The 23,294-nt window shown below is 30.1% G+C and overlaps 3 protein-coding genes and 1 long non-coding RNA gene across 7 annotated transcripts; 3 read left to right on the plus strand and 1 right to left on the minus strand.

The window, feature by feature from the left end:
- The first annotated feature begins 79 nt into the window (after positions 1 to 79).
- Positions 80 to 7,086, plus strand: LOC122535815. Its single transcript, XR_006308272.1, has 3 exons — positions 80 to 544; positions 5,312 to 5,319; positions 7,075 to 7,086. It is a non-coding gene; the product is annotated as an uncharacterized LOC122535815 (long non-coding RNA).
- On the minus strand, positions 6,089 to 10,122 carry LOC122535807 (nuclear cap-binding protein subunit 3-like). Of its 2 annotated transcripts, none has more exons than XM_043667644.1 (8): positions 9,839 to 10,122; positions 9,421 to 9,587; positions 9,183 to 9,334; positions 8,719 to 9,093; positions 8,233 to 8,627; positions 8,013 to 8,162; positions 7,661 to 7,926; positions 6,089 to 7,589 (listed from the first exon to the last, which is right to left on the minus strand). In XM_043667644.1, exons 1-8 carry the CDS (start codon positions 9,959 to 9,961, stop codon positions 7,451 to 7,453), a joined length of 1,767 nt encoding a protein of 588 aa, XP_043523579.1. In that variant the 5' UTR covers positions 9,962 to 10,122; the 3' UTR covers positions 6,089 to 7,450. The 2 variants fall into 2 exon arrangements, with proteins under 2 accessions (XP_043523579.1, XP_043523578.1); XM_043667643.1 differs by having other exon boundaries at positions 7,661 to 7,947.
- Positions 10,123 to 11,969: 1,847 nt separating this feature from the next.
- On the plus strand, positions 11,970 to 18,454 carry LOC122535808 (solute carrier family 23 member 1). The gene is made up of 13 exons (XM_043667645.1): positions 11,970 to 12,224; positions 13,686 to 13,805; positions 14,199 to 14,356; positions 15,568 to 15,773; positions 15,845 to 15,971; positions 16,123 to 16,243; positions 16,325 to 16,580; positions 16,876 to 17,004; positions 17,122 to 17,280; positions 17,360 to 17,439; positions 17,597 to 17,738; positions 17,966 to 18,098; positions 18,180 to 18,454. Exons 1-13 carry the CDS (start codon positions 12,192 to 12,194, stop codon positions 18,256 to 18,258), a joined length of 1,743 nt encoding a protein of 580 aa, XP_043523580.1. The 5' UTR covers positions 11,970 to 12,191; the 3' UTR covers positions 18,259 to 18,454.
- Positions 18,455 to 18,498: 44 nt separating this feature from the next.
- Positions 18,499 to 22,553, plus strand: LOC122535806 (sphingomyelin phosphodiesterase 4). 3 transcript variants are annotated; one of them, XM_043667641.1, is made up of 14 exons: positions 18,499 to 18,693; positions 19,086 to 19,385; positions 19,464 to 19,566; positions 19,652 to 19,883; positions 19,976 to 20,198; positions 20,325 to 20,437; positions 20,521 to 20,679; positions 20,769 to 20,937; positions 21,006 to 21,191; positions 21,248 to 21,466; positions 21,539 to 21,631; positions 21,699 to 21,875; positions 21,975 to 22,204; positions 22,290 to 22,553. In XM_043667641.1, exons 1-14 carry the CDS (start codon positions 18,667 to 18,669, stop codon positions 22,414 to 22,416), a joined length of 2,358 nt encoding a protein of 785 aa, XP_043523576.1. In that variant the 5' UTR covers positions 18,499 to 18,666; the 3' UTR covers positions 22,417 to 22,553. The 3 variants fall into 3 exon arrangements, with proteins under 3 accessions (XP_043523576.1, XP_043523575.1, XP_043523577.1); XM_043667640.1 differs by having other exon boundaries at positions 18,502 to 18,693; positions 20,766 to 20,937; XM_043667642.1 differs by having other exon boundaries at positions 18,505 to 18,693; positions 19,988 to 20,198; positions 20,766 to 20,937; positions 22,290 to 22,552.
- The last annotated feature ends 741 nt before the right edge of the window (positions 22,554 to 23,294 follow it).

A 23,294-nucleotide genomic window follows, 5' to 3' on the forward strand; every position in this document is an offset into this window, starting at 1 on the left:
AAAGAATGAGATTACAAAATAGTAAAAGAGAGAAAAAAAAATGGAAAAAAAAAAAAAAAAAAATGTTTTTTTTTTTTTTTTTTTTTTTTTTGTTAAAATTGAATGCATAATATTAATTTGTACAATAACTTTTATTTATCCCGAATTATATATAGGTAATGCTAGTTGACGATTTATTGTTAATCACGTATCATACACATTGTCTGTGATTTAATTGCCGAACGAGTGTCGTAGTCGATGTAATGTACGAGATACTCTGAGCCACGTAACACGACGACCGATAAAATGAATGTAGAGAGAAAAAGAGGGGGGGAGAGTGAGAATAAGAGAGAATGAGGATGAGAATAAGAGAGAACTTGTAATTGTGCCTGTCCGTAACTAACGTGCAAACATACGTGTGCACCACGTATGTATATAAACACAATAAATTTCAAATAGCCATTAAATTCACTGAAGTATTTATCGATAGTTTATTAATATTATCTTTTTTCCATTCGTCATTCTCACGTATTATCTTAAAGATCGTATATAATAGGTTTTTATCGTATGTTCTTCTGTTGTAGTGTATGCTTGATTGCTGCTGTTGTTGATATTACTGATTTTTGTGTGTTTGAATGAATGTGCATTTATGCATAGTGATTTAAGAACTTTTGTTGTAATACCTGTGACAGATATGATTACTGTTACTATCTTGTTTCTAGAGCTGTTTTATTTCTATTGCTAATAGATTCCTTCTTACATATTTTCTTTCATTATAATTTTTTTTCTCATCGATAAGTCTGTTACATCTTACAGCTATGGGTACTTTTGCTCTTGTTTCTAATTTTGTTGTTATATAGTAATATTGCATGAGGGTTTTATTCATTTGATTTGTCCACATCATATATTGCCTTGATTATTCAATCTCAATGATTGACAATTATTCTATCAGAGCAATTACTGCTGAATTAAAATACCTTGCATTTCATTATATTCTGATTTCGACTATTCTATTTGGATATCCCTCTGCTGTTTACTAATCTACTAGTATGAGCAATAGTACCAATTTTCTCTAATTGGTCACTTCCAATGGTAACTATAGAAATTCTCAGCGGCACTTTCTCAAGACATTTTCTTTATTCTTATTTTCCTTATAACATGCAGAAATTACATTTTCTTCTGGATTCACAGGAGGGTGTTAAGCACATATTAGGCTTCATTCAGAGACTTGAGATTCCAGAGATTAAACTGAAAAGAATTTAAGTATAATGATGATTATAAACTGAGCCAACTTAAATAACTTGTTATGTATTTTCTATCATATATACATTAATTATAAAAGTTTGAATGAATTGGAATTCGTATTATCTCAGTAAGGATATTGATCTAGACTTTAATGGCTGTATCAAGAAGTTTATTGTGAATATCATCTATGAAGTCAAATACTCCTCTTCTTTTCTGTTTCTAAAATATCTTCTATATAGATTACTTTATACATCCAAAATCTTTTAGATCAATTTATTCTAAATTTTTCCATTTTAAAACTTCAATAAGATAGACATGATAGAATCGAATGACTGATACCTACGTCAAATATATCACTTATGAATCATTGTATTTAATAAGGAATTCTTGTTGTGTCGTCTGTCTTATTATTATTTTCTATGCTTTACTCTTAGAGTGACCAAGGCATAAACTGCTTTTAAAGCATTTAATAGTTTATGTGGCATATTACACACAATTGTAATATTATTTTTTATATTGTGTGTTGTATTGTGGTTTTATTTTATTAATGAATATATATGGTCAATATAGTATTACATCAATGACCGATATTATGAATAACGTGATATGAATGTTGTATTTCCATATCGCTTTTATCACTGATTATTATTATTTTATTATTATTATTAGTATTAATATTATATAATTTTCAGTGTCATTATTATAGTAGTTACCTCGCAGAAATTTTCTTCTGCCTCTACTAAATACGGTTTGTAAATGAACGAGAAAAAGCGAGAAAGACAAAAACGAGAGGAAACGATTGAAACAATGAGTGAATGCATGCATACATGAGAAAGAGCAAATGAAAGAGTGAAAAAGAAAGTGCAATGCTGAAGAAAAAGTTTGATTCATAATTAATTGCATTCGATGCAGCTTCCAGTTCTTCTAAGCGGTTTAATTGCAACTTGTTTCACGATCTACAGGTATTATTACACTGATACTGCCATTTTTGCGACGGAGCGTCTGTTTGAATGTGGAACTATCTGCGAACTTTTCCATTTTTTACATTTCCAATCTTTTTATACTTTGTAACGTATCGTTGTTTTCTCTTCGTTTGATTTCTTTTATTATTAACAATTTGTTTCAAGAAAGAGTCGCATGTCGTTCACAAATGACTTAAATTACGCCTCGCTTTTTTGATACGTTCTTCTTTAATTTAAAAAGCATTATCCGTTGAATTCATTTTTCTAGATTCTTGTTTCGATTCGGGTTTTTTCCGCTCTAAATGCATATATTTATTCGCATAAATAGATACTTTTTTTATATTTGATATATATTTTTAGTTAAAAATATCTTCCCTAAAGACGCGAGAAAGGGACAAAATTGTGGTGTGATGACTAGATCGCAGATTTTTATGCATTTATAGGTAATTTAAATATGCACATAATACATATAAAATGAGTACAATGCTCAAATTGTAATATTTAGCAGATGAGACGAATTCCTGCTTAGATTCCAGTTTCTTTTTTAGTTTAGTTAATTATACTCATAAAATACCATTTTATTGCATAAATATCCGCAATCTAGTGACAACATAAAAACGAATTCGAGCGATGTCGAAACACAAGTAAGACATAAACAATTCACTTCGTCGTTTAGTTTCCTTACTCCCAAAAAATTAGAAGAACAAAGAGAACTCGTGTTCTATGAGACGAGTATGTTTCATCGTTTTCCAATGACAATCAGATGATTTTCAAGGTGGCGAGGACACGCTTGGAATACTTATTTAAAAAACAAAAACAAAAAAAAGGAAAAGAACTAATGCTATTCTTGTCTTTGAAATCAAAGACGAGAATGCAAGCTGAATGGTTAAAGTCTTGTTAAATAAATGGAAGAAAGAGAGAATGCAAGCGAGAATGAGACACGAAGAAGGCGATAGAAAAGTCGAATATAAAAATAGAGCGCGAAACGAACGATCCAGAGTGTGAAACGCTATTTACCTCCCTCGACTATCAGATCTCACGTTCTTCGATATAATCTAATAAAATAATTCTCCATTAATAAATACGTGTCGATAGTATGTTGAATATTCATAAAAAATAATTCATTCGAGAGAGAGAGAGAGAGAGAGAGAGAGAGAGAGAGAGAAAGAAAGAAAGAAAGAGAGGCGTCGATGCGTTTGCTTCCCTTAAATTAAGAAAAGTTATATCTGTGGAAAAATAACATGAACGCTTCGCTGCCTTCAGTTTCGGGTATCCTTTTTCAACTATACTCGAAAAGAAAAACAAGAAAGAGAGAAAGAATGTTGTATTATTCCCTGCGAGTGTCCTTTTCCATTTCTCAACTTATTTTATGCTTAACAGAACTTATGAAGGATTTATCGGATTATCGATTCTACCTTGTCCTTGCTGCTTATATCCGGAACGTTGTGAAAAATAACAATCCATCGAGGAAGAATTTAACATTTCATCGCAATCAAATTTTTCAAACTGTCCGTTTATCTTTAATGCTTGCAACTCGGAATTCTCAAAAAGATTTGATATTCTTCGCATAAAAGTGAATAATGAATGATCTGAATTGGAAGCTTCAATGAATAATTGATGGAGTAATAACAAGAATGATTGCTTCCTGTAACTGCTTCTCCTTTTTTTCCTAATAACTATATATTTGAATCCAACAGGTTGCTTTCATTTACATTTATATCAGTAGCAAGATGTTTAATTATAAAGTGACATTAAAATCAGAAAACCAACAGATAATGTATTTACTATCTTTTTCTCCTGCGATCTTCATATTCAGTGTTCAAAAGTGTTCAATGTTCAATGTTCAATGTTTGGTGAGTCACTGTACGTTTCAAACAACAAGGATTTAATGCGATATCTCTTTACAACCTCGCGACCTTGTGACTGCAATTACGACGTCGTTGACGTCGTATGGATTTTTAAACGGTGATTTCACCGATGTAAATTGGCAATCAGTCGATTACATGTCCCTTTCCACGCTGTGAAAATTCCTTTCGTGCGTTGCTATTGCGCGCGAGCGAGAAATCTCGAAGAGGACACTCGTTCATTGAAACATGTATGCCGTTCTTATTAAAACCTCAATAGTGAACTACTTTACTTCGCGCTCGCGATACGCCTGACGATACTGGGAATTTATTTAATTTCACTCTCCGATGAATTCGCTATGTGTCGAACACACGAGTTTCTCTAGAATTGTCAATATAATTCATTAAAAGTTTCCAGCATCTCCGCGTGTTTCGAGCACGAAGTTCATTCAATCGAGGGCGATACAGAAAAGAAATCGTCTGAGCGATGTCTGCAAAGAACTACCGATTCTTGTTCACGTTTTCATATTCTGCCTCCTTTAATGAATTGTGCAATAAATTTCTAAAAAACAAAACATCGTTTATCGACATTCTTAAAAAGGCGACAAAAGGAAGAAATCGACACGGAAAAAAATATAACGTTCCCTTGAAGTTTCATTAATTTCTTGTAAAAGAAAAAAAAAAAAAAAGAGGATACAAATTAAAGAATAATTCATATACATATAATCTTTCCTTCCTCGTATATATTTCGATTTTATCTTTGAAGCTTAAATATAAAAAAAAAAAGCGAAAAAAAAAGAAAAAAAAATACCTTTGAATATTATATGCGTGAAGCTGAATTTTGAACGACGTTTATATATGTCTGAATCTTTCTGCGTCTACAGTTGCTATGTGTCCGAATTTCGTAACCTAATCTATGTATGTATTTAAGACATTAATTCAGAGTCTCCAAAAAGTAGTTGCAACCGTCGAACAATTAGCAAACCGCGAGATGTTTGTTGAATAATTTTCACGAGCTGCCTCGAGAGACCGAGGGGACATTGTAACGAGTCGGCTGGTTGACCATGACGATATCGGTGTTCCAAACTCTTTTTCACCTGAGAATTGACTTAAAAAAAAATGTGAAAAAATTACAAAAAAAAGTAGAAAAAAACTTGCAAGTCAGAATTTGAGAAATTATCGACGTTGAGAAGTTGACTTGTAAGTTCTCTCAAGTACGGGATGAGACGAATCTTCTAAAATCTCTCTGTTCGTTTGTAAATCTAAGAAGAATGAGATCAGTATCAAATGTCAAGTATTAAAAAATATATTGAAGAAGAAAAGTTGCAAGACATTTAAATTTCATACAGTTTTGAGTTCGTGTTCGTTCTCTCCTCGATATATACATATATGAAATTCGATGTTTAATTAAAACGATCGATGAACACAAGAAATATTGTACATTTGCTGTGATCGTGTGTCAAGTATTGTACAAAACCTTGTACAAACGTATAAATTTCACGGAATTAATAAGAGCTATTGTTAAGGATCTTCCATCAAACGTACACTTGTTGTTATCGAATATTCTTAAGAATTCACGTCATGATGACTGCTGATGTAATCGAAAAGGTATTATTAAAAATGAAAAAAAAAAGAAAAGAAGAAAAAGAAATTTAGTAACATTGGAACACCATTATCGGGAAGAAAGAGGCACAGGATGCAAGTGGAATGCGAGCAACGATAGATTGTAGCGTTTAATATACATTGATAGAATTATATCAATATCACCAGGCCTAATATACTTAAACGTTGCGTGTATTTGTTGTTGTTGCCGATTCATATCTTATATATCCGAATATTAAAAGAATATTTCGTCTATGGATTTTAAATGTTATACGTCATTTATGAGAAAACAAAAAAAAAAAAAAAAAAAAAAAAAAAAGAAAAGTGAAGCAAAAGACGAAGAAAATGGAAAAAAGAGTACGTAAAGGAATACAAAGAAAGTGAAAATGACGTTTATCGATTGGCTTATAACAAAGGGGAAAGCATAATCCCCTTTATAATAAAGGGGAAAGCAGCCGAATATTTCTCCGAATAATTGTTATTTGTGTAAATGATAAATATATATGTACTGAAACCATAATTATCGATTATTGTATTTTAAAATGACTATTCAAAGTATTATTGTGCTAATATAAAGGCGGCTTTATTGGTCAATTATTCGGAATCGATGTCACAATTATTCTTATCCCTATTTCTTCCAAACTCAAATAGAATATTTATATCATTTTGTTTATTTTTTATGTTTTTTTACATCTTGTTGAATATGTGAAAAAATTGCAGATAAGGGCCATTCTGGTCAACTATCGTTATCGAAATTGCATTTTCTTTTCCTTTAATGTTCACATCTAAAAAATCACAGACCTCGAAATATTTCATTAATTATAACATATATGTAAGGAAAATACATATTTTAAATGCTCTGCGTGTATACAATATTAATCTCGTACAATTTTATTTTTATTTACAACCGTATTGAGTATTTTCCTTCATTTGTCACTGACTTTTTTAATTCATAACTACCGAAGTTTCAAAATAAAAAGAATTGTAAAACATCACCCTACATCGTTTCGATGTACAATTTATTAAATATTCGTTTGCAGAATTTTCTTTTTTGTACAATAAGGTATAAATTTATTTTTCTCTTAATTATGAAGTATCCGAAAATATTTTTTTCCTTTCCAATTATAATTACAAAATACAAAAGTCTCAATTGTACAAACGAATATTTAAAAATACGTTCTATTTTTCTGAGTACTGATTGTGTTAATGAAAAAACTGTTTTTTATTATCTATACTAGATAATATTTATATACAATTCAGGAAGCACCCATTACCCGTTCATGTGTATTTTGTCTCATTTTAAGAATAGGAAGATGATACTACATTATCAACATGTACAAAATGCTAACATTAATCGTATTAAAAGATCAATGTTCATATTTATAATTGAGTAATATGAGTAAAAAATATGGGAGATTTTATACTTATAAATATCTATATAGCATATATTCTCTCAGAACATTTGTACTTAAACATAAAAGTTTAAACTCTTACATTTTCAGATGCCTGAGCTTTTCTGGCAATGCAAGATATAGCCAATTAAGATTAAAAATATATATTATTTCGAATCTATTATTATCCCATGATTCGACTATATATAAATGAAGTCTTCTATAAACGAATATGTTCGTAATAAAAATTCAATTTTTATATAAGTTAAATAAAATTGTAACAGATTCGGTGTAATGAGCGCGTTTTCGATTCTTTTATTTATCAATTATCAAATTTGCACCATGTTATACTCTTTCCCTGAAGCCTAACAGCACAATCGCAAAACAGCAAAAACATTTCACATTTTTATGACAATTCATTTGACCATTATTCTGTTTCACTACCTTCTGCATATTTGTCATTTTTTACTTCTATCCTTAAAGGAGAGCGACCTCTTGTATGATTTCCGATTCGAGATCGAAGATCGCCTTTTAATGTACTCCTGAGGTCTCGTATTCTTGATTGCCTTTAAAATATTACATGTTACTTTCAAATGTTGTTCATATAAATAGAATATAAAATTTTTTCAATTCTTACCTATCCTTGATAGAATTATCAATGACCTCGCTTTTTACATTGTTTAACCTCGCCCACACTGTGGAAGCAACACGAGGTTTATGTTGAACTACTTTTATCACACTGCCCTTAGGTCCTTGAACTTCTTTCGCTGGTTTGTCACTATCCTCATCGCTGTAGTCTTCATCTTCGTCTTCCTCTTCTCGTTCCTCTTCATCAGACGCTTGCCATTCACCCTCTTCCTTTTCCTGGCTTTCATTATCTTCGATTATTTCACCATCTTCCTCCTGTAAAACATAAAACTCAAACTATTTTAAGATTTTTGTTACTACACTTAAGTATAATATGACATTAAATTTTTGACAATAACTACCTCTGAATCGTTAAGCTTTAATGAATTTGAGTTCGTTGCACTTGTATTTGTTACAACTACTTGAATTGCGTCACGGAACTGCGTTCCTTTCCTCGATATGCCGAGTCTGGATCGTAAATCATTACCTCTAGTTAGGTTGTTTAACATCGTCTGCAAATGTATTGTAATGATTAAATAAATTCTATCATTGTAGGGATTTCAGTTAGCAGAATTTACTGACTTGTCGAAGTTTCGCGCGTCGTTTATGTATTTTTTCTTCTTCATCGTCTGCATGCATTCGCATCCGTAACACTTTACTTCTTTTACACCATTCGTCTTCACTATCACTGCTCGAACTATTCTGTTGTTCTTCAGTATACGTAGTTTCCTTTGGAGGATATTTTATCCCTAATCTTTCCTTCACACTACGCCCGTGATCTTTAGGTTCGTTTTTAGTGCCAAACTCACTTTCTATAGCATCATTGAGTCCCCAACTTTCTGACAATGCACCCCAAGGGTTCTTTGCGTGTTTTCTATCTTTAACATCATCTTGCGATTCTTCTTTGAATTTTCTTTTATTTTGTCTAATTTGTTTATACATTCGTTTTCGAGACTCGGTCAAAATTCCTTTAATACCTATAAAAAAAAATTTTTATTATTTAGTTATTCAATATTTGGATAAAACATTTTTATAGTGTTTATTTGTAGCAGATATTTGTAATAATACCTCCAAAATTTGGATTTCCATATTTTTTATAATATTCGCTCATTTTCTCTGCATTAGGTTGCTTTTTATCAGCTCTAGTAGCAAATCTAAGGAATATTGCTTTAGATTTAGGATAATCTATCCCCTTCCTCCACAAACCAGGAGGTAATGGGCAATTAATATCCTTGATATTTATATAATCTTCATCTGTTTCCTTTGTGATTTCATTATCTTCATCCATTTCAACAGTACAGTCATTATTGGTTACATTGTTTTCTTCATCAGGATTATCATCAAGTGACTTTGTAGTTCTCTGCTTTTCTAAACCCACTATTTTTTTTGATAATCCCAACATAGCTCTAGCTGCTGACACATTGTCTAACCAGACAACATTACCTATATTGTAAATAAAGAATAAGAGATCATAAATAATTTAATGTTTTTTTTTTAAATTTGTATAATTCATGAATTAAAATTATTCCTACATGAAACATCATTGATCCATTCAATAGACGCTGGGGCATAATCTTCAAAATATTTAAAAACGTCTTTGGTACTCATCTCTTCTGTTCCTCTCATATGTATTACATTCAGTCTGATATTTTTTGTATTTTCACTATCTTCCACAATGCCCATACTAGAAATTAAAATAATTTATGTGATATATATCTTATTGAATTATTTTATATTGTTTGTCAAACTAATATTTATTAGTATTTTTACCTAGAATATAAATCTTGCTCTTGGTTTGATAAATTAATTTTTAATTTTTCTGTTAGCCCAAAGCGTTTGGCTCTCTCTTCCATTTTTAATTTTTCTTCTTTACTGAATATATCTATACCAGTCATAAAAGTACCACCACGATTTTCATAACGACTATCTAACTGTATCTAATTGGATAAAATGTAATATATTAATTTCCAATTTCATGATTTATCATATGCATAATATTCTTGTAGCTCAATATTATTAAAATAATTCTTAGTTAAAGCAAGAAAATAACGAATTGAGTACATATATAAATATACATGTTATGCATGTTCATGCTTTATTTTGAAAATTGAAATCACAATAACAAGAAAAGAAAGAGAAAATCTTGCATATCGATCACGTAAATTGATCATTTTTAATGTTTCTTTACCTCTGGTACTTGCATATTGTTTGAATTAAATGGTTTTACATCGGTCTGCTCAGAATCAACATTCTTTACATCATCAGTAACTGGGACTATTTCCACCTCCATAGGCTCACCTAGCTCATCCATTTTAAATACTGATCCAATGTCTTTTCACAAAATTACAAAAAAATCTAAAACATTCGTGAAATATGGATTATTAAAGTATCTATTTATGACATACAACACCAAGAAGAAATAACACGATAGGTTATGATACACAGCTCTGACTACATAAATATTGAGGTTACATATCCTATAGTTCTCAATGACGCAGGCGCTTCCACTATTCTAGCGGGAAAATCAAATTATCAACATTAGAATAAATAAGTACTAGTAACGCTTACTGAGGTATACTAATCCTTCTTTTATCGCGGAGTCCACTAAAACGCGGAAGTAAGAACATTTCTGATCTAGGTGTTTATTGTACTTTATCAAATCCATATCTGTATCTCTACAAATAGTAGTGATATCATAATTTTATTCTTAAAGCCTGCACGTGTATCGCTAATTTATAAAGATGATCACAGAAAAAAGAACACAAACTATTATTTAACCGGCAGAAATTGCACGTCAATATCGGAAAATATCTGATAATACACACAGTGTTAAATTTAAATTTAAACAAGATCTCCAACCGCTAAATATAATCTTCAATCGATCGAACGTCGATGAATGATCCATTTAACTTCACCAGTATTTTTTCTTCTAAATTCCGGACTGGCTTGTAGACAATATTATTTTTATCAATGCAAAGTTATACGCGCGAGATTCCTTGGCAAGTAGTTGAGATGTGTGTTTCTAAATAATTTAATTTTACAATCTACGCACACAGCAATCTATGACATAATATATGATAAATTAAAATTAATTAAGATCAATTAAGATTAATAGGCTTATTTAGATTAGTTAGATTAGTAGAGTATATTTAGAACAGGCTTTTTAAGATTAATAAGCTTAATGATTAAGATTAATAGTGTCAAAATGATTTAATCTAAAACTATACTATTTCACAATTCTTCAATTTTCAGTTAAAACGCTATCTTGACATGTTATTCTCTTCAATCTTTCTTTCAACACTTCGATATATACTTATGTACTTTAATTATAACCAATTATTTGAGATTCTAGTTGTAAATTTCTAATGAAATTTCATTGATGGTTTTTATTGTCAAAAATGAAAAGACTCTGACTAGCTAATACTTGGTTCCGAAGCACTTACAGTAGCGGCCATATACTTACGTACAGTTAACGTAATGAAATATTTATTCCATATAAATAAAATGAACAAGTAACACATATTTAAATACACATCGGAAATGTCTATATTTTTGTACATTTCTTTGTCTCAAAATTGTAATACATTAATATTTTGTATGTAAACTTTTGTTTTTAATGACTGCGACACATCTTCGCGGCATCGATTCGATAAGTCTCTTACACTTGCTAGCTGGTATCGAATTCTATGCTTCTTGTACACAAGTATATAATTGTTCAATATTTTTCGGATGTTGTTCTTTTATATATTTATCTACATCCATCCACAACATTTCTACAGAGTTTAAATCCTGGGACTGTGCTGGCCACTTCATTACACGAATATTATTGTCATTCAAAAATGTCTTCACAACTTTTGCAGAGTGCTTTGGATCATTATCTGTTTAGTAGATCCATTTTCCTGGCATAGGATTCTTCAGCAAATGGAAGTAATATATCTTGCACAATATTTAAATATACGCATCTGTCCATAATTCTTTTTATTCGATTAATTAGGCCTATATCTACTGTCATAAATTGTTCAATCAATTCTGTCACATCTACTGTTCGATTTGAATCAGATGGTAAAGTGTACGTGAGATGCCGCAAAGGCGAAGAATTTTATAAGAACTGTATAAAACTGATCGTAAAAGGTGGAAGTGGATCAGTCCTCGTGTGGCGCTCTGTATAGATAATACGGGCCCAATTGTTTATTAATATGCGTTGTAATCTTGTGAAAAATATAGTTGATATTTGTTTACTTGTTTATTTTATTTGTACGGAATAAATAATATTTCATTATGTCAACCGTACGTAAGTATATGACCGCCACTGTATATACTAGTGATAAATTAAGAAGCGATCGCGTCTATTAACACAGTTTGTTGCTAACATCGGTTTAACGTGGACATATGATTACGTCGAGCGAAGAAGAACTTTTATTCTTCTTCAGTGATTCTAGGAGAATCGTTTGGATCTTCTTATAATTGTGGATCATTGACAGTGATTTTTATTATAGAAAAAATTAACTTTCTTCTGTGTCTGTGAACAGAGTGATTTCAATATGCCTGAAAACGGAATGCAGATGACCGAGGTGGTAAGTGATTAAAAAAATGGTGTCTGATGATTATTCTTTGTTTTCTTTATAACTGATTGTTTGAAACTTTTATAATAAAAGAAAAACTTCTATTGTATATCTACTTCGAGCGTCAATTGTATGAAAAATTTAACGTGGTATGTGTATTATTTCTGGAATATCCAATTAGACAATTCTAAACTTTAATGATGGATTAAAAGTATGCAACATAACTCTTCATTTTTAATACTGTGTATTTCAATTTAGAATTAATAGTAAATATTCTTATATATAAAAGTTTAAAATAAAACATAATATATTAATTAATTTAAATTATACTAACATTGATAGTTGCTTTCGTAAAGACATTTTCAAAAATTAAAAAGAATTTCAATGTGTAAAAGTACACCCTATGATTTCTATTCTCCGGAGAATGCTTATATGATCAGACGAATAACATCAATGTTTCTCATTGTCAGACTTATTAGTCTGAACAAATTAACACTATCATATTGGGTAATATAATTTAAAATACAATATTATTACACCATTATTATTACACTTTTTACATCTAATTGTGATAATTAAAATATCGCTATGTAGATTATAAAAATTTTCTGTATAAATGTATTTTTCTCTTTTATACAGATGACTGAGAGACACTGCGTATAATAATAACACGTAAACTTGATAGTAAATGACTTTGATGGTCGCGTTACTGAAAAAGGACAGTATTGATATATATATTTAAATTCTAATCGAGCCTTAACACTGGTTACGTCTTGGATCTAATAAACTATGATTACACATTCAAGATTGTGAGATACATTTCATTTTACCAGTGAAAAATGTAGATCTCCCACTTGATAATCTGAAATTCCAATCTGGAATGTTGAAATTGCGTTATACTACATTTTCTGGAAAATAATAATTGAAGTAATTATTGATAATCGACGGTAAAATAATTTAAAAATTTAAATACCGATAGAATATCCAAACGGCAAAATAAAAAATTAATTAAAAAATATTTAAAATATTTACATGAAAAAATTCTTTTTCTTTAATTTAATTATCTTCCTTTTAATTAATCCTCTTAACGAGCACGATGATACAATTATTTCTGTCCAGTTAGTTTTCCAACATAATTATGTTCCCGAGTTTCTTATTATTACAACAAATATACTACCATGCCGGTCGTACATTAGTGTTAGTTATTTTCTACAAAAAACAGAAATTATGATTTCATTAAAAATTCCTTGTTAGAAAGAAAAGAAAAAGAAGATAAATCATAGCATCGTAAAATCTAAAAGAGGTCAGGAGTAATCTGTCAGAATTAATATTCTATGCAATTTCAAATATTTTCTAAAATCAAGTAGTTTTCTTCGTCTTCATTTCTTTTACTTTTACGTCACATCGAGGTCATTAGCGACAACGGTGTCTAATCAAATAATTATTATGTACTGTTTATTTTTATTATTTCAGAATATAGAGAATTTCACACCGTTGGATACTAGTCGACCAGAGAACGAAAGAAATACGAATCTCACTTATGGCATCGACGACATCCCGCCATGGTATCTTTGCTTATTTATGGCTTTACAGGTACTTTTACAAATTAAACATGAAATATTTCTTATAGGAAAAGAACTATTTATATATACTTTATGTCCAATATTAAAGAAATTTGCAATTAATTTAATCTCTATCTACTTGGTTTACAACAGAAATAAAAAAAATTCCTTTTTTCTTTCAAAAAATTCCACGAAATACAAATCCCTTTTCTGGGTTATAGAAAAATGTAGATATAAATCAAAGCTACTCATATTTCACGGAAATATTTGAGATAAGTACGACAAAATTTATCTTGATATGATAGGATATCTCTTCATCTAAATTTGGTTTAAAATTATGTTATTAAAGTTATTTCAGAATCATTAAATCTGTTATTCCTTTTATCATTCATATTATCTATAAAAGGAATAATATATTTTTCAGCACTATTTGACCATGATAGGTGCAATAGTCTCGATTCCCTTCATCCTTACTCCTGCATTATGCATGGCAGAAGACGATCCATCGAGAAGTTACATAATCTCCACTATGATCTTTGTCACAGGATTCGTCACCTTCATTCAAACTACCATAGGATGCAGGTAATTTAGTTTCGAAAAGTATCAGTCTGAAAAGTATAAATTTTTAAATAAATTATATAATTCATTTTTAATTTTATTTATATTTGATTTAAATTTATTTCAAAATTTAATTTATATTTAATTTAAATTTATTTCAAAAGTCTTGTATATAGCTTCTTCAACTTCAAAAGTATTTGAATCACTAAATTACTGCGAATCGTTTTAAAGCATTAAATTGATAAGTGACGCTTAATAGGTGCTAGAGCAGACACGAGACTATCTTTGTAACTATGAAACAATTATATAAATGTTGAGCAATTTGCTACGAATACAAACATCATAAATTGTGTCTCCTACATACTTATCATTGCTATCAATTTTTTTTTTAATTTAAATTGCAACATTCCATTAATTTTTGCAACTATTGCAAACGATAAAAAGTTAATAATTTTTACTAATAATTCTAATTAATAATTCTACAATAAATCTTATTGTATCAATATCTCAATATTATTATAATTATCATGTAATAATAAAGGATAATATTTATAAGTAACTGGAATATTTACAATATGATTAGAAACGCCATCGAAATGAATGTTACGAATGTAATTTATAGATGTACATGAATTTGAGGATCAAGGCTGAATAGTGAATTATCTTTGCAGTCGATATTTATGCGTGTTTCATGCCTTGATAATTCGTGTCTGTATCTTATTCTAATGCTAATCTTCCTGACTTTATTACTGTTGGATTATTTTGTACTCTTGTTTAACAAGATTTATGGATCGTTAGCGATATTCAACAACTTCCGGGAAGAAGTAACATTTACTTCGAATTTTACTGATTTAAAATTATTACGAAATCATTAGAAACCTATCTTTATAATCGTAGATTACATTATTTCTTCAATTTGACTTTTAAATTGTGTTGATATATATTCCTTAGATGTTATATTTTGTATGTTATATTTCAATGCATGATATAAAAGTTATATTTCAAATATGTGATATTTCAATAATCTAATAGCCTATAATATAAAAATTCGATAATATGAATATGATATTTTCGTCGTAATTTTATAGACTCGATTTCATATTGTTTTAACTAAATATTATTCTTACCGATTTAAATATATCACGATTAGTCGATAATTACTGATTACTCAATGTAATTGCTGAAGAAACTGATTCTTAAAATATTCTGTTTCCAATATTCATATCTTGCCGTAGATTGCCGTTAGTTCAAGGAGGAACCATCTCCTTTTTAGTCCCAACTTTAGCCATACTAAATTTACCGCAATGGAAATGTCCACCGCCGGAGATTTTGGACCAAATGTCTCCTGAAAATCGCACTGAATTATGGCAAGTTAGAATGAGGGAACTTTCAGGAGCCATTGCTGTATCCTCTTTATTTCAAGTGGTCGTTGGATTTGGAGGTATTGCAATCATATTTAAGGTATTCTTTATAAGGTATTCTTTATAATATTAAATTTTCCTTGCTTAACAGGTATTATCGGATATTTATTGAAATTTGTTACGCCACTGACTATTGTGCCAACTGTGTCTCTTGTTGGAATATCTCTCTTTGAGAATGCAGCTGATGCTGCGTCTCAGCATTGGGGTATAGCAGCTGGGTAAGCTTACCTTCTTCAGCTTTATAAAGCAATGATGTTGCAGCTTGTTTTACTTCGATAATGCTGTTCAAATAATTTAATTAATGAACTAATTAGTGTTCTCGACGAGGAAAGTACGACAAGGATAATTTCTTATTTATCGATCTTGCAGAACAATATTGATGTTAACGTTGTATTCACAAATACTTGTTAATGTACCATTTCCAATATTGGTATACCGTAAGGGTCAGGGAATAGGAGTCCGGTGGTTCGCATTATTTAAACTATTCCCAGTAATTATTTCATATATTTATATTTTGTATCTTTCACAGTTTTTTTCATTTAAGTTTTTATCTTTATTTTTTTTATATTAGGTACTGTTAACAATAATAGTTATGTGGATAATTTGCACAATTTTAACCGTGACCGATGCTTTACCAGTCGGTCATCCAGCTAGAGCAGATAGTAAATTAAAGATTATCAGTGATTCTCCGTGGTTCCGAATCCCATATCCTGGTCAATGGGGTATACCGACTGTAAGCCTGTCTGGTGCGCTTGGTATGTTGGCTGGTGTATTAGCGTGTACAGTGGAATCTATCAGTTATTATCCAACAACATCCAAGATGTGCGGTAAGATCTGCAGATCTGCAAATACAATTAATAATATTTATGAATATTTTTCGAAAAATATATTCCATTTAAAATCAAAATATTTATATTTTTTATGTATATTTAATTTACGTAACATATTATAGCTTTCGAGATATTCAAAATAAACAGGTTCTATTTCATTCCAATTTCAATGTAGTTGAAAATATAAATGTTTAAAAATCTGAAGATTAAAAAGATATTGAAGATTACTAGATTTTAAGATATTTGATAATTTGAATTTTCTAGCTAAAATTTTTTGAAATTTGACTTTTAGGCGCTCCACCTCCTCCAGTTCATGCCATTAATCGAGGTATCGGTATAGAAGGATTTGGGACAATGTTAGCTGGTCTCTGGGGCAGTGGGAACGGTACAAACACATTCGGAGAAAATGTTGGAACCATTGGTAAATCGTTTAATATTTCTAGAAAAAAATATCAAAGATTATGAGTCACATTTTTTCTTTTTTCTTTCGACTTGTAAGTTTAATGTTCTTAAGTCACTTTAAACGAAACATTATCAGGCGTTACGAAAGTGGGTAGCCGCAGAGTTATTCAATGGGCATGTGTTCTGATGATTCTCCAAGGACTGATTAGTAAATTTGGCGCCGTTTTTATCATCATCCCGGAACCAATAATCGGTGGAATATTTTGCGTGATGTTTGGAATGATTAGTGCCTTTGGTATATCGAAATCTATTTCTTTAAATACAATTATTTTACAGCGGAAATAAGAGAAAAATAAGAGATATGATATTTTCAGGTCTCTCTGCATTACAGTACATAAATTTAAACTCAGCAAGGAATTTGTACATTCTTGGGTTCTCCATTTTCTTTCCACTGGTAAAATAATTCTTAATTAAATATATTCATTAATTATATTTTCTTGTTAATGTTTAAATTAACAATTGATTATGCACATATCAATTGCACAATTGTTGAAAGTCGTAGTTGTGCTTGACTTGCGACAGTAATTTAAATTGTCCTCATGAATTTTCAGGTTTTATCTAAATGGATGATCAATCACTCAGGCGTAATACAAACCGGAAACGAAATAGCCGATGGAGTAATTACCGTATTACTTAGCACGACTATCTTGGTAGGGGGTGTAATAGGATGTGTATTAGACAATATTATACCAGGTGAAATTTATATAAAAAGTATTATTTTTAATTAATCTTTTAAGGAGATCAATGACGCAACGGCTGCGCCGTGACACGCCTAGACAAAGTGATATGTGACATTAAAAGAAATGTCAATTCTAAAATAAAATATGCAGTTTATGCATTTATGACCACTACTAATTTTTTTAAGGTACACAATAAAATATGCAGTTTATGCATTCATGACCACTATTAATTTTTTTAAGGTACACTTGAGGAACGTGGACTCATCGCTTGGTCAAAAGAAATGGAATTAGATATTGGAATAGACGAGAAAAAGGACCAAGAATACGTACCTAATACGTTCGATTTTCCGTTTGGAATGGATGTTTTACGAAGGTAATTTTCTTTCCAAGTATCTTTTTTTAAATTTGTACATCTTTCAAGTGACTTCAAATTTACATCATTTTCTTCTTGCAGATGGAAATGGACACAATATGTACCATTTTTACCGACATACAAACCTGGAATTTACTCATGTGATCAGAGGAAACAATGAGTACTTTTCTGATTTTACGTTACCTGATAATTCATTGATTATCACCGTGAGGAGACTCGCGAATTATGATACATCAGTGTATACATATACGATAAATAAATATTGAATGAGTCGCTTTGCGAATGATGAATTGTTAATTGAGTGCAAAAGAAGATTATATCGAAATGAAAATAACAGAATTCCTATGTAAAAACAATGAATTTAATTTTTTATTATCTTTATCTGTAATTTACATTGAAAGTATAAAATTCATAAAAATTTAGGAAATTCTAGGGAAATAATTTCTAGTAGTACAGCACTGTACAGAAAGAGCTCAAATAGTATATATGGCGCGAAATAGTCGCAAGTCAGTTAACGTTGTTTAAATGTTATTTCTAACAATTCGCGCAAAAACGAATAAATACAATCATGGCTGCATCATCAGACGTTGCTACGGTATTGCATACGTGTATTATATTTTTATTAATATTTAACTTGCAAATTTAATTGTAACAACATAACCTATACCTAACTCAAGATGTTTCGACCGGTTTGTTTAAAAAAACTCGACAAAATGTCTATTTATCAGAATGATACAACTTATCTTGTAATAATTAAAAATGTATCACTTTTTATAAATAAATTTGTACATAAAATATTATGTAAGATGTTTTATATTTGTGTAACAGGAATCTACGAATATATTTCGCATTCTAAATAAAACATTGGTTTTATATGTATAACATTCTTTTAAAAATTCTGTTAACATTTAAATTTGATTCAAATATATAAGTCCATTCTACAAAGTATATATGATTATCTAATTTAGTTTATTAATTAACATACAGATCAAATTACAAAGATACTTGAACATGCCATTGGTTCAAAGATGCAAGGAAATAGCGACACTAATAGACGAATCGAGCACAGCAGAATTACAACACGTGTTTTCAATATTAATAGACTCATTATTTGGAATAACTGATAATATCGGTTGGGGATTACATAGCATCACTTTTAAGAAATGTGCATATGAGTACGAAACACTTTGTAACTTCCTTAATCCACAAGGACCAATTTTTTTTTTATGTTATAAATTATTGCCAGACTGTTACTTGAAATACAATTTTCCAGTTTCATTCTTACCAGTATGTAAAAATATCTATATATTATTGGTAATTATAAAATGAACAAAGATTAATTTTTGTATTTTTTGTTTACTTTAGATAAAGGTACGTTCAATGTTAGAAGAAGGAGTAATACCACCATTTTATTTAGACAAAATCAGAGACGATCAGGGTACACGTGGTATATCTGCATTAAATATGAGTATCCTTTTGATATCTCAACTTAAAATGATTTCATAAAATTTTTTTTTAAATTTGTGCAAGATAAGCCCTTAATAGTTATACATATCCTTTTGAATATTACATCTTCCATTTTGCATATCATCTAACAAACCCATGGTTGCAAGTGCAACAGCAAGAGAATGTGTGGGTTAATTGGGAAACTGTTTATGTCCAATTAGCACATTGTTATTTATACCATTTTCTACCTAGGGATAGTTCTTCAGTTTTGCCAATAATTAGCCCATACATTAGAAAAACACCTCAACGAAAATTGGTCCAGTCACCTGAATCTAAGAGGTATTTTTGGAACATAATAAAAGATATATTAAGAAGAGATGAATCAATAAAATTACACATTTTTAAAATTAGACAAGTCAATTTTCAATCAGAAATTATTACAGAATGCAAACACCACGACTATTGAGAACGTCAATATTATCACCAGGATCTTCGAATTCTTCCTCGAGTGTTCCACAACAACAATGTTTACCAGAAGTTTGGAGAAGTGAGACTGTAGTTCAAGTATTTCTTGATTTTTGGGTAGAATATGTAGAGGATCATCAATTAAATCTACGATTAAATACATCGTATTCTGCATCCATTCCGCGTCGAGTAAGTTTATATTTGAAATTTTTTCATTATATATATTTATTTATTTATTTATACATTAAGTAAGTTTATATTTGAAATTTTTTCATTATATATATTTATTTATTTATTTATACATTAATTATACAGCACAGCATTCATTCCGGAGAGCATATACGTCTAGTGCGGGCATTTATAAAAACTTTACACGAATTTGCAAATAGCGCAACGGGTGATAAAAGTGCGATGGATGAACTTAAACGGTATATAAATATTCAGAAAAATATTAAACAATAGTTAAATATTATACTAGCCCCATGAAATATTTTTTATATTTTATTTGCAGAATTATTTTACCATCTGTTCAAGGTAAAATCTACACATTCCTTCGAAAAGCCATACATCATTGGCCACTAGATAGCTCTTTTAGATTAATTCTTGAAGCTTGGTTAAGCTTTATTCAGCCATGGAGATACTTTTCTGGTATTACATTTAGCAAGGAAGGGTAAATAATAAAACTTTTGTTTACTTATTATTATAATGTATTATTATTATAACGTATTATTAGACGTTAATTTTATCTTTCTATAGTAAAGCCGAAGAAGAAGAAAGAGGGAAGATACATGATGCATATAGATGGATGCCTTTCATCGCTCATAACTTGTTAGCCTACACGGCAATATTTCAACAACTACTTCCACGATTTATGAGAACAGATCTCATAGCTCCAAAGAATGCATTGATGTTATTCAGAATTACGAAAGTATGTTAAGCTCTTTCAGACATCTGAATTGTATGTTAACATATATTTATTACGCTTATACTTTTTAGGTTTTCTCGCAACCATATTTAGCAAAGATAATATGCGAAATAGAAAGTCACATGGACGATGTTGGATTAAGCAGAAGTCGAGTATCAACAAATCAATGGGCTTCAATTGTACGGCAGCAAATTTTAGAGCTCGAAGGACCGACATACCAATATGTTCTAATGTTTTCTATGGCTACTATTTCACAGGTATGCAATGCGAAGTGTATATTTCAGAAACGTTTATCTTCAAATTCCTATTTCAGGTCGTATGTTTATTAAGCACAATTAAACAAGCACATTTGACAGCAACTAGTTTGATCGATGCATTAGAAAAGAAAAGAAAAAAGAGGCCATTTTTATTAGCGTTATGGGAATTCTTTAATGGTGAAGATTATTCTTCAGATGATATTAGTATAGAGGAAAGACGTCGCGTACCTGTTTATCTAGCGAATGCACAACAACAATTAATTGAAATCTTCGAGGTAATATAACTAACAAATCCTTCAATTTTGTAATATAATGTTTAATTATAATTTGTAATATAATGTTTTCAGATTAGAGTAGAAGACATTCCTCAAGTAGCTATTGAAGCTGATCAAGAATACCATGAAAGCATTCTATCAACATCCTTTTGTCACCAGTCACAAGTATAAATTTGATTATCTGTGTAAAAATTCTCATTAATAGGAAAGTTCTAACTCATTAATCTTTTAGATGGATTTCAGTTTAGATACAAGTAAACCAGGTATTTTTGTATCTGATCAAAAAGATAGACAAACGTGTAAATATATTGAGTACATGGGAGATCCGGAATTACAACCAGTTCGAAGTAACGAATGTGCATTTCTTGTTAGAAATTTATATAAATTCTGTACATACATAAATGTCAAGGTAAATACGTCTTTAAGAATTATCCAGAATAGAATCATTGAGTTTCGTTATTTTCATCTCAACTGTTTTTGTAATTATATAAATATCTATCGTGAACAGTACCGATACAAGATAACTCAAATGTACCATCAAAGTAATTTTCTTGGTAATATTTCTCGACAAATATTACAATCACCAACGAAAGTCGTGAAGCTACCAAAGCGAACACAGACTGGATTTTCCAGTGGGCATGAAGAACGCATTCCGCCTCGATTGAGTTTACGGCCTTTAGCTAATTACAATCTACTTGTAATCATAAGCCTTGGAACATTTATTGCTTGGTTTACAAAGTACGAAACATTCTTAATTTAAGCTACGATTACTTTTAGTAACCAAATAAATAATGGCAGTGATGTGACACCGAATTATTTGCAGCTATGGAGTCTTTATGTTTTTTGGATTTGTCTTTATTCTATGGTTCGTATACATAATAATACGAGCAACGTTGGAGCCGTGGACACGATCGACCACATTCAGAGCTAATACATTTTCTATAAATTGATTCTATAATTGATAAAACTGTTGTATATTCATGAAAATTGATACAATTTCAAATGTTGGGATATCAAATATCCAATAGTCAATACAAATTTTAATTTTTAAAGCGTCGAATGTAAATTAAAATTCATTTAAAACAGATTATACATTTTTTTAAAAATATATAAAATTGTCATTCTTTAATTTTTTCCTTTTAAATGTTATATACATGATTAATTATAGATTAGTTACAATTTACAGACGTACGATATTTTTACTGGTTTTTAATTATGTATGTTAATACATACTCTGTCTAAAGTGAATATGTCTGTCCTTGTCGCACGCTGTTGCTCTCCTTGTCTTCCACTATTGCTTTCCTTGTCTATCGCGCACATATGTCTGTCCTTGTCGCACGCTAGTCCTCTCTTTGTCTAATGACGCTAGACAAGAAAAGCAACAGTGTGCGAGAAAGACATCCTTCGATCTATTGAAAAAAAAATTCGACTTTTTACACACACGTTTTTCTACGACGAAACACACATAGAAAGAAAGCGGGGATACTCATTTTAAGGAAGCATATAAAAAAGTTCGTAAATTAATCCTTTTAATTAGGTTTTTTTCGTAATTAGTGCGAACTGTCAGAAAATGGATATGGTGGCGCCATCTAGCGGTAACTCAGTGGTACTAATTATTTATAAAAATACTTATTTCTGCATTTTACGAGTCAAATGGGGTATGAAAAGAAAGCTAAGGGTCTAATTATGGTAATATAATCACAAAAGTTCACAATTCATTTCGTTAAATTAGGTTTTTTCGCAAATGAAAATTTCTCTGTTTTACGGGGTAAGAAACACTAGCGCCGCGGAGGTGGCGCCATCTATTGACAACTCGGTGGTACTAAAA

Source organism: Frieseomelitta varia, unplaced genomic scaffold (genome assembly GCF_011392965.1).
Source record: "Frieseomelitta varia isolate USP_RPSP 00005682 unplaced genomic scaffold, Fvar_1.2 scaffold_773, whole genome shotgun sequence".
Classification (NCBI taxonomy): domain Eukaryota; kingdom Metazoa; phylum Arthropoda; class Insecta; order Hymenoptera; family Apidae; genus Frieseomelitta; species Frieseomelitta varia.

Bases quoted from the DNA above. Each gene is read 5' to 3' on its own strand.
- LOC122535807 (XM_043667643.1), bottom strand. From the start codon at position 9,961: ATGGATGAGCTAGGTGAGCCTATGGAGGTGGAAATAGTCCCAGTTACT. The intron at 8,163-8,232 runs GTCAGTAAATTC...ATACATTTGCAG, and splicing joins GACGCGCGAAACTTCGACAA to ACGATGTTAAACAACCTAAC. The intron at 7,590-7,660 runs GTAAGAATTGAA...AATATTTTAAAG, and splicing joins GATAATTCTATCAAGGATAG to GCAATCAAGAATACGAGACC.
- LOC122535806 (XM_043667640.1), top strand. From the start codon at position 18,667: ATGGCTGCATCATCAGACGTTGCTACG. The intron at 19,884-19,975 runs GTATTTTTGGAA...ATTTTCAATCAG, and splicing joins CAGTCACCTGAATCTAAGAG to AAATTATTACAGAATGCAAA. The intron at 21,467-21,538 runs GTAATATAACTA...TAATGTTTTCAG, and splicing joins AATTAATTGAAATCTTCGAG to ATTAGAGTAGAAGACATTCC.
- LOC122535808 (XM_043667645.1), top strand. From the start codon at position 12,192: ATGCCTGAAAACGGAATGCAGATGACCGAGGTG. The intron at 16,581-16,875 runs GTAAGATCTGCA...TTTGACTTTTAG, and splicing joins AACAACATCCAAGATGTGCG to GCGCTCCACCTCCTCCAGTT. The intron at 17,440-17,596 runs GTAAAATAATTC...ATGAATTTTCAG, and splicing joins TCTCCATTTTCTTTCCACTG to GTTTTATCTAAATGGATGAT.